The sequence below is a fragment of the Saccostrea echinata genome, unplaced genomic scaffold, assembly GCF_033153115.1.
Source record: "Saccostrea echinata isolate AGI-Se365-2 ecotype Australia unplaced genomic scaffold, CSIRO_AGI_Sech_v1 ptg000029l, whole genome shotgun sequence".
Taxonomy (NCBI): Eukaryota; Metazoa; Mollusca; class Bivalvia; order Ostreida; family Ostreidae; genus Saccostrea; species Saccostrea echinata.
In genome coordinates, this window is record NW_026889778.1 from 10,601,474 (window position 1) to 10,612,880 (window position 11,407).

The 11,407-nt window shown below is 31.9% G+C and overlaps 1 protein-coding gene across 1 annotated transcript; it reads right to left on the reverse strand.

The window, feature by feature from the left end:
* Positions 1-263: 263 nt before the first annotated feature.
* Positions 264-3,799, reverse strand: LOC133194957 (uncharacterized). The gene is made up of 4 exons (XM_061330852.1): positions 2,750-3,799; positions 2,464-2,676; positions 2,237-2,350; positions 264-356 (listed from the first exon to the last, which is right to left on the reverse strand). The coding sequence occupies exons 1-4, from the start codon at positions 3,797-3,799 to the stop codon at positions 264-266; spliced, it is 1,470 nt and encodes a 489-aa protein (XP_061186836.1).
* Positions 3,800-11,407: the final 7,608 nt, after the last annotated feature.

Here is an 11,407-nt window from a genome sequence, read left to right on the forward strand (position 1 = left end):
AGGAACGAGGTTAACTGAAATATTTTTTTCCTGAAAAAAAAAAATCAAGGAACAATATAAATATTTAATGTTCTATTGATTGCATATATTGAAAATGTTTACTTAATTTACCATTTACTTGTATATCAGATTGTGAAAAACATTTTCTTGCAGAACTCTTTAAATAACTTATATGAATAAAAGAAAAAAGATTAAAACTTGCATTCAAGAATATTTCAAGTTCTACACTTACAGAGTTTGAATCAATATCCACTGCATAATTCTTAATCTTCCCAAGAGTCAATTTCAGACATTTGTTCTTTACAGATGGTAACCAGGAATTCAATCCTAGGGAACACTCCGACTTTGTTGTACATCTAACAATTACAATAAATTTCAAAAACTAAGAGTTGCTGATATATATACAGTGTGAATTGCAAATGTACTTATAAAACACAGAGCTAGTGGATAGTTCAAAAAATGATTCGCACCTGTTTCTTTCCACACACCATCCACAGTGAGGATCTTTTGTGTCCATACACATTTCGCAGATTTGTGTCTTCGTGGAACAATTAAACTCGTTCTTCAGTCTGACAATCTGAATAATGATGCGTAAGTCTTCTATCAATAATCAGTGGTCCGCATTTCGTCCAGCAAAAAATATATTTACGAAAAAAAGATATGTTCTGTGATTGGACACATTTTTTTCAACCGAGTCATGTGTTATCTACCCCGAGCGGATGGCAAGGGATAGAAACCACACAAGCTGGATCCAAATCACATCTAGTAACATCCAAATCACATCTACTCACAAACCGAATGGTATTTTTTTTATAATATTTTAAACTTATTTGTTATGTTTTATCCTTCATTAACTTTCTGCTTTCGACACTACACAATATACTCTGTATTACACAACAGAACACCATAAATAATGACATTTACATTCTACAGGTGTTCAAATAGAGAAAAATCATTTATATTTGAATGTGGATTTAAGCTCAAAGATGTTATGAGCCATATGTGTATTTCAATGACTTTAAGGAAGGATTCTTCTCATATTTATTGCATTTAAAAATTAATGAATTTTCACAGGTGTAAGAGTGCAATATGTCTAAGTGATGGGATCAGTTACATTAAATCGACCGTTTTATTTTAGGAGCAAGGTCAGGACATTGGAAATGTCTTTTCTCTTATATTAAAATAAAAAAAAATTCTATTGTAAATCATGTGGAGCCTTCTTCCATTCCAAGAATTAACTGTTTTTCTTTTTGCATCAGATGATACCACATATTTTTTTTTTAAAATAGATATAATCTAAGTCGAATTTAGGGAATATTATTAACTTTTATATGTTTCCTACCGGTATATTTTTTTTCTTTTCAAGAATAAAATAATCATATGAATATTCAAATTAATCTAAATCAACGATTCTGACTGTCTTATAAAAGAGAAAAACATTTTTTCATTTTTTACTGAAATCCTTTCTTAGATTGCAAGTTTTTAAAATCTCACAAGATTGTAGTTTGTTTGGAAAACCACAATCATTTAATTCATTATTTTAAAACCTTAAATCAGTGACTTCAGAAAATTCCTTTATGCCTTGATTGTTTAACAAATTTAACTAAATTCATTATTTTTTAGTTATGTTGAGAAGCAGAAAAAGATCTTTATTCATACGCCGCTGTTCCACCAAAAATATAATTCCCACTAGATTTCAATCTCAATTCACAATTTCTATTTAAAGTGTACATTTATGACCAGAAAAGAAAAACCTGATCTTTTTAATCCCCAACATCTGATTATAATAGGCATAAAACATATATACTTGACTAAATGAAATATTCAAAAAACATATACTTTAAATATTTCATTGAGTAAGAAACCAGAGAAAAATCCTAATTTAAGTAAATTTTAAGCAAATGCTTTTTGAGTCGATGTTGTCACAAGAAATATTTGGAATACATTAGAATGTAAATTCAAGAATTTTTTTTCACATTTTAAATAGTATGTTACATTCATTGGATTAATTCATTTAACTTTTCAAACTTTCCTTCAATCTTTTGTGTTTACAATCGTAAAAATAATGGTATATATGTGTGTTTAAATTATATCAAGATGCGTTTAATTAAAAAGTGTAGGATAGAAAAACTAGTGAGCAAAGACTGATATAAGGTACAAAAAGTAGTACATGTAGTCAATATATATATTCAAAAAGTTCGCGTTTTTTTCTGGGACAACCCTCGTATATGTATACCTTATTTTTGGACATTACGTATATTTCATCATGTATCTTTTTAATCGCCATTATCTTAGAATCGTCCACTTTGATATGCAGAAGTTCCCTTGAAAGGTTGTTGTCCAAATAAATCTGAAAAATCGTCTATTAGTTTTATCACAATTTTAGCTCCATTTAGAGATGTAAGAAAATATTCTTTAAAAGCGATGATGTTCTCGTACAGTGCACAGTAAATTGTCCCATACCTTTACAAGTTTTCCATCTTCGGTTCCAATAAATGCAATCATGTTATCATTGAAAACATGACTTTCAATCACTGATACAGGTAAATCCGTTGTATAGACAGCAGTACTTTTCAAAGGTAGAAGGCCTATCACCATCCCAAATTCGGAAATTCGATTTGAAACCTTGTTGCAAAAATTAATCTCATTGAATGCTTCATATATACCGGATACTGGCTGAAAGTATAAAAAAGCAACATAAGAAGTATCATTAGAAGTGCTTAAAATTCATATCCAACAATTTTCTTACCTCGTTGTCAGCCGTCAAACTGGTTATGTTGATACATTTCTTACGATTGTAAGCCTCATCAAATATCTTGTCTTCTGGCTGTAAATCGTGTTCCGGACATGCGTATCTGTCTATCCTGGATAGCAGAAAGGCCTTTAATATTTCTGTTTCCTGATAAACACAAACACCATATATTCCGTTTGGTCCTTTGAACAGTGCCAACAGATACGTTTTATCAGACACCATAGCAATTGCACCATGTACAACGTACGTAAATTCTGTTGTACCCGTTATGCAAGATAATGGAATATCTTCATACACTTTTTTGGGGTTAATTCCGTCAATTTGTTTACATAGTTTGACTAGCTTTGGTTTTTTGTTTTGATTTACTAATATGTATGTAAAATTATCACTTTCAAGGATAGCTCTATAATCAAGCTTAATTGAGTCTTGAACAGTTTCCTCTTTTATGAATATATCAAATATTGATTCCTCGTTCAATGTATGCAGAAAAACTCTTCCTTGCAAATCTTGCGATACTGAAAATATTGCAGCTCTGCTTAATTTAGTCGGAGCTATTGGTAACGGGGTGTACATTTTAGCAAACAAAATAATTAACTTATTTTCACGCGAATCATTTACAGAAATGTTCAACAATTTTCCCACAGCTGGAGCATCAATATCGGAAACAAGCTGAATGAACGCTGATGAGGGGGAAGTTTCAAACAGGGTTTCTTTATCCCTTTTCATACACCTTCCTCCAAACAAAGTGCCACATGTTATCAAATATTTTGGAGTAACGACCAGGACGGTATTCTCATTATCACCACAATACTTGATATCTAAATCTTCTTCACCAAAGCAATCAGCACGAGGCCCAGTAACTCGTCGAGTCAGTGGAGATACATTGTCAGCCGCCCAGTCAAACTTGTACAAAACATTTTTTCCACTGAAAAATATTGAATTATCTTCCTCATCAAATACAAGATTTCGCAGTGGATAGTTAGAAACAGGAACAGAAAATATGGTAAAAAGGGAATCTTGCTGCTGGCATTTGCAGACTTGTAACATCCGTGTAATCGATATCCATATAATAATCAGTTGTGAAAGATATGTTAACTTCATTTTAGATAAATTCATCCTTTCAAGGAATCTTGTATAAACATCACACCACAATTCTGAAATAAAATTATTGAATTGTAAATAACAAAAAATATTCCTTTAGTTATCTTTTCATTTATTTTTTCCATTTGTATGTCAAAGGTTAATGAACATTTGTGTTTAAACTATTCAGAAATAAAATGGGAATTACGAAGTACGCAGCTATGTTAATCCTTCCAGAAGCTTTAAAATGCGTTGAAAACAATAATGCATTGCGAGGTCGGATTTGATTTTAATTTGTAAGTTATTTACTTATGTACAACCAATATATATGAGGGTTCTTTTATATTAAGGTATGTTATCATATCACATGGCTTCGTTGATCACATGAAGGTCTTCTTCCAATTTTTTTTTTTATCTAAATCTCTTCGGTTCAGCCGATTGACAAAATTATTATGAATTTTCTGTTATATAAGTAGACTCATCGTATCTTGTATACCGAAACGTGCTTGGGGAAAGTCAAAGTATTATTTGGGTACAAAATATTTCATATGAGAAGATCAACTTACAGACATTTTTAGGATATATTTACTTAAAATCGTATAAATATCTGTATTAGAACGAATCGCACATTCTTCCAAAGCAAGATTCAGTTCGACAAAAGACTCCACTTTTGAATTTCTACTAAAGATCTCAAATTACTCCTCATTTATCACTGCGCCAGACTTTTTCATAGACACAAAAAAAAATCTACCTCTATCTACTGATATAAAACGATGACATTTCAAAAGTATAATGTTCGTAAGCATTTGAACACATGGAATTCAATCAAGGATAATTAAGCATGTTTAGTGAATCATTTCAAAATAATCGGACATATCAGTTTTCAAAATACAGTTAAAACACGTGAATTTTGAAACAGTGTTCCAGTTTGAAATAAGGTGTAAAATTGATAACATTCTCCCCATCATTACAGCTCAAGTTTGTAATGATTTCACGTCATATTGCATTGTAGTTGAGAGAAGTGAAGGCATAGAGTGCACATAAATGTTTTATGGAAAGCCTTTAACTTACCCTCGGATAAGAAAAAAAAAGAAAAAGAAATTAGACACAAAAAAGCAATGTTTTTATTAATTAAGCTCAATTAAATCGTTAAGATGACGAATAAGACATTTATAAAATACATGAAAATGCATGAATTTTTTTCCCACGAAAAATATCTATATTCCAAGAATGATTTTTGCTATCTTCAATTAAATAAAACAAATTAAGAGTTATTAATCCTGGTTGAGGAGCGGACCATCTCAAACAACTGTTTGCGATATATTTTATAGCTCTGTGCCACACGATTCCGTATACTACAGATGATATGGATAATGATTTACACATCGAGAATCAATGAAGCAAATATTTTAGACTTTTACAAACAGTGTAATATTTTAGACTTTTAAAAACAGTGTAATTTCAGTGTTTCATTTAATTCAATCTGTACCAACCCTTCAATATTAAAAGGGATTAGACAACAGACCTAAATTCTTATGAAAATTATCTTCTTATATCTCAATTTTTGTATGCATGATTTGTATCAATTTTCTTGGCATTTATTCAAAATTCAGTTAGTGAATATGTTTCATGTCATCCCTACTTTTTCTCGTGTATCTTCTTCCTCCGTTTCTTTATTTAGTTGCTTACTAAATATCTTATATTATATATCTTATATTATATATTTAATCCCAACTAAGCAGGAAAATATCAATTTCAGTGGATTTCAAGTCATGCACAAGAAATGTATTTGGATAGAGATGCTTTGGAAGGTTTATCCAATAGAAAATAACTAGTGAACTGCATTAGGAATATATATAATTATATTGTATTTTTATAAAATATCTCTTGTATATGAAGAATTTTAAGATTAGAATGTCCAAAATCAAATCAGGAAATTCTCCTTCCCCGATAGAATAACATATTAAGATAAAATTTTGCTCATCTGCATGAAAATGAATATTCGTGTCAATTTTTTCCCGTCTTTAAGGACATGAAACAAAGAAAGAATGCAAAACTGATGTCGGAAGAAAATACGCGTCACGTTTAATTCCTGCCTTTTGTTTTGCGTAATTTCCCCACCAATATGATTCCTTGGTGATGTTTCTAAAACCATATTTTTTCTAGCTTTGCAAAACTTTATTCTTTGGGTAACCTCCTTACATAGCTTTATTCTATAAAAGCAATTTTTATAAAGCAATTTCATAGAATCTTTTTCAGTATATTTGAATATTGATGCAATCATTTTTTATCCCTTTTTCCCCAATGCTGATACAATACAATGTTTCATTATAAATGAAAAAAAACAAGGCTTGCCACATTAATATTTTTAAGTACGGAATTGATGTCCTTTTAAGTTCGCTCTTACAGAGTGCTGCTCTCGAAAGTAAATTCATTTTGTTTTATTAGAACAATAATAATTTTTATTTTGAATTAGTTATAAAATGAATAAGCATATGGGCAATAAACTCACATTTTTCTTTTTTATGAGTTTCTCTTTTAATTAAAACGTTCGTGCAACAGGAACTGAAGGAGTAATTCTATTTACTAATACCGTTCACGGTTGCTCCGTCGATAGAGCGCTAGCTTCGTGATCGGGAGGTCGTGAGTTTGAATCTCAGCCGCGACTGACCTAAGTCGATAAAAAATGGGTAGCAACTGTTCCTTCGCCAGGTGCTCGGCACTTTGAAGTGAAAGTTGCGGGTCCTTCGGATGAGACCTTAAAATCAGAGGCCCCGTGTCACGGCAGGAGTTGGCACGATAAAGATCCCTCACTGCTCAATGGCCCTGAGTGCCGAGTAAAGGTCAAAATTTGAAGCCCTTCACCGGTATATGGTGACGTCTCTCTATGAGTGAAAAATTCTTAAATGGGGACGTAAATCAATCAGTCAATCAATTTACTAAGCGATCAGATAAGTTTTAATCATGAATCTCGTTAATCATGTAGAATCATGAAAAAAGAAGAGAGTTAAAGATATTCTAAGAAAGGTTTGTTTAGAAAGGTTAAATAGTAGTCTTTTCCTTTACCTCGATTTCATTATTTGCCGAATATTCGTTTCAACTAAATTAGATGAATAGGAAATTTCATTTTGAATTGTAACAAGAGTAGAATTATTTGAATATAAATGACGTATAGTTTTTTTCTTAACTATAAGCAAATTTATATTCTAATGATTCGACCCTAGAAGTAAATAAACGTAATACACCACTTTCAAATGTGTTTTAAATAAGTAATTAAAATTCATATCATGCAATATGCGTTAATTACAAGGAAAGAATATAAAATTTCAAATTAAAATAAAAAAAAGAAAGTAAACGCAGTTTTTCTTTTCATTAAGCCATTAAATGATATAAGCTTGAACATTTGAAGAAATATATAATCCATTCTTATAATTTACTTTACGTTGTGGAATAGAAATACATTTTTTACTGTGTGTTTCTAGACTGAATTCCCCAAAGTTTCTCTTCTAAAAAAAAAATCCACTTACAACCTCTGTCCAGTCCAATTTTCTGGTCCCTGTTGCTGTACCATATCACGTAAAACGGACTTTTAAGACTAATTTCCTCAAAATAAAAGGAAATAAATTTATTATTATGATATTTATGATTATGTTAAGTGGCCATATGATATTAAGGACGTTAATTGTTGTCATTTAAACTTTCGCAATGAAAACTTTTGCAGAAAATAAGATCACGTAATGAATAAAAATAATTCACTTTAAACGTTACTTGTACTCATTGATCTCGCGCACTTCAAACCCATAATTGAGAAAAAAGGTAATATGCACAAATTAAACTAATAATTTAAACATCTAATGGAGGAAAATATTTTTCCAGCTCAATTTGAACATGGATACAAGTAAATGAAAGTAACATTTTACGCATAAAATTTTCGATGTATGATTCACACAAATTAATTTCCTTAATATAACATAGAGGGTTATTCGGAATTATTGAGGCATTGTGTTTATTTTCCTTCCTAATGAACGACTTTTGGTAAAAATTGGAATATACGTTAAACAATCACTGACAATAAATAATTTGAGCAAGAAATTTGTCAGAAATATTTCATTTTTTTCTTCTCTATGTTTGGAAAAATTGCATTTGCTCGCCGCCTGTCATAGACTGGAGTGTGTCGGCGTCGGCTCTCTCTCACTCTGTACTGCCAACCCTTGAATTCTCGCCTCCAGCTCCTGACTGGCTGTCCGTTGAGTCTCTTGGGCACGCAGCGTCTGATGCATTCCCATCTTCCTTGTCCATCTCGATTTATTTTTTCGACCCTTTAGATGCATATGTCTTCTGTCTGTTATAACTTGTTTTTCTGTTGAGTGGATAAGTCCAGATATTTGATATCCCACCTTTTCTTCAATTGCAGTGGATCCATTCTCTCTGATGATTTTGTCTCCTACTATGTTCCAATAAATGTCTGCACCAATTAGCATTGAAATATGGAATTGTTCCTCTTTGCTGACTAGGTGTGCCAATTTTAATCCCTTAAGGTATGGGAGTTCTTTGATATTGACATGTGATCTGTTGGAGATCAGAGCTGCAATCTTTGGAATGATGATGACCTCCATTGAAATTTTGTCTCCAGTTTGTGTTTTTAGTTGTACAGTTGCTTTCTCAAGATGACGATTTTCACTATTCTTGTCTTCAAATGCTGAAATCCTTAGGATACGCAACTAAGTTAAGGACGCCCATGAAATATACGCCTTAATATATTCAGAGAAAATGAATACAATTTTAATATTTTTCTTAACAGCATTAGTTTTGATGAATGTGAATTGTGGTGTTTGCACTTGTGTATACCGATACAAAAATGTCTAGTTGACCATCAACTAGTCGTCAACTGAATACTCGAAAACAATTGACCACTAGTAGTTGAATGCTTTTCTGAAAAGCTGTCAACTGTTTTGCATAAAATGGTCAGTCGACCGTTAAATGACTGCTTTTCACCGAGTTGACCATTAGTTGAATGCTAGTAATTTGAAAATTCATGCAAGAAAAGAGTTGACCATTGTTAAACACTCCGACTTTGTGAAACCTTGCAGAGTTGACTATAGTTGACCATTCAGTGTTCGAAAATCCCTCTGACTCTATTTATGTTGCGTTTGGAATAACATTATTATAGATTTGGTTTGGAATTCCATAATTCTTACAACAATCTAGATTTGAATCAAGTAACGTGTGTCAGTGTGTGGTTTGTTAAAAAGTGGAGAATTTTGAATTGAAACAATTGTTTTCATGATTAATTCAGCTTGTGCAATCCATGTAAGTAAAAAAAATAAAATTTAAAGATTTTTCTTTCATTATATTTTTTCTAAAAGATACTAGAAAGGCATGATACTGTAGCTAGTATAGGTCCCTTCTATTGTGTACTTGTTTAAATATTTAAAGAATTCCTATAATTTGTTGTGCATTAAGTGTTTTGTTGTGTTTCTTGTTGTGTTGTTGGTAAAAATATGCCAGTGCTTTAGACTGAATCTAATTTTTCTGCACAGAAAATAAAGGAGGCATAGCAACTTGTGAGAGTGTGCCAGCTCAATTTATTTTTATGCATTTACATACATACATGTATATAGATGTATATAATTTTAGTAGCCCAATTGTTTTGACCTTTTCTATCCTACTCAGAGACATGACAGCTTTTCCAAGCATATGTACTGCTTGCCTTTGGTTTTCAAAACGCCCTCCATTTTTTTTTTTAAATGTAACATGCACTGACTAATGGAGCATTCAACAGTGGTCAACTGCAAAGAAAATAGAGGAGTATTCATCTAATGGTCAACTGCAAAGAAAATAGAGGAGCGTTCAACAGTGGTCAACTGCAAAGAAAATAGAGGAGTATTCAACTAATGGTCAACTGCAAAGGATATATAGGAGCATTCAACAGTGGTCATCTATATGCAAATGAGTTGAACCTTCCCTCATTTGCATGGTAAAAATTCAACTTATGGTTAATTGGCGGTCAATTGATCGTCCACGAACCTTCAACTGAATACTTCCATTGAATTCCAATATATTTTTTTGTATGGGTATCGGGTCTCTGCTGAGTTCGGCCAAAGCTACATCGCTTACATCAACTGCTTTTCACGTGACAGGGTTAAAATTAGAACATATATGTACTACTACAAAGATCGTAAAAGTTCAACGATATACGGATATCTTTCCGCTATAAAATTTATTCTGTTTTGTTTGCGACACATTCCTTAACATGAAAAGTGCTGGGAGCAACTTCCTCATGCTCGGAAATTGTGTAAATTTTAGCCGTCTTTCTACGCAGGTAGGTTAAGGCTTCCCGTAGAATATCACAGTGCACTCTGTGCCTTCACATCTCTGAACTATCAAAATATGACGTCATAATGGAAAATGACGTCAAGTCACTGCAAACTTGAGGTGTTATGACGGGGAAAGTGTCATGAACTTTACACTTTATTTGAAACTGCATGTAAAATGCTAGGTAGCTATTGCAAAATTCACGGGTCATTAAAGGTTTTTTAATTCGTATGTGTCAGAATATTTTAAAAATACACCGCTTACCTACCTTTGATTGAAATTCAGCATGTTCAAAACGCTTATGAAAAATATACTTTTGAAATGTACTCTGTTTTATACCCGTGGTTGGAGGTAGAACTTATTTAGTGTGTATAAAAAGGTCTGGCGCAGGTGATTAATGAGGATTAATCTGAGAATTTTTGTGGAAATCTGTAAGAAGAGGTTGTTCTCTAACTGAATCTTGCTTGGGAAAAATGTGTGTTGGCTTTATTTTAATACAGATTACGATATTGTGTGGAAAATACCCTCAAATTTGTAGGTAAGTTGAATTTCTCAGGAAATATTTTGTATCTAAGTAATACTATGACTTTTCCCAAGCACGTTTCGGATACACAAGGATACGATGAGTTTATTTATATAACAAAATGTTCAAAATTATTGTGTTAATCAGCTGCGCCGAAGCGATTTATATGAAACACTTCAAAAAATTATAAATTACCGTCACGTGATCAGCAAAGTCATGTGATATCATAACAAATATGTTGATACATAGCCGAGGAAACCCACTATATAAATTGGAAGTAACTTAAGTTCAATACTTTTAAATTAAAACTAAAACCGACCTCGCAATGACATATTATGTTTTGAGCGAATTTTAAAGCTTCGGGAAGCCTTAACATAGCTGCGTATAAACTCCTGACATAGATGTAATACGCACTGGAATAATGTTACATTACGGAATAAATAAACAATGCACAACCAGCTCCCAGCACTTTTGAAAATAGTAGGAATAATAGCTACACGTGTTTAAAAATTCAGAATTTATAGTGAAGCGGATATCGTTGAACTTATGAAATTTCGAGGGGCTGGACCCCTCATTATAGCACGTTTCTATACAAATGTGTTCCTACGGCTATATAAAAAACCTACACTTTATCAATTTAGTTTGACGATAAAATGTGGATTCATATATTTTAGAATATGTCTTTAGTTTGGTCAAATTAAGCTTGTTTCGTATTTAATTTTAATTTTTACAAACTA

What these genes read in the sequence shown, in the direction of transcription:
- LOC133194957 (XM_061330852.1), bottom strand. Translation starts at nt 3,799, where the DNA reads ATGTTACAAGTCTGCAAATGCCAGCAGCAAGATTCCCTTTTTACCATA. An exon ending in AAGATGGAAAACTTGTAAAG is followed by an intron (nt 2,351 to 2,463) that starts GTATGGGACAAT and finishes ACGATTTTTCAG; the next exon opens with ATTTATTTGGACAACAACCT. An exon ending in ACGTAATGTCCAAAAATAAG is followed by an intron (nt 357 to 2,236) that starts GTATACATATAC and finishes TGTAATTGTTAG; the next exon opens with ATGTACAACAAAGTCGGAGT.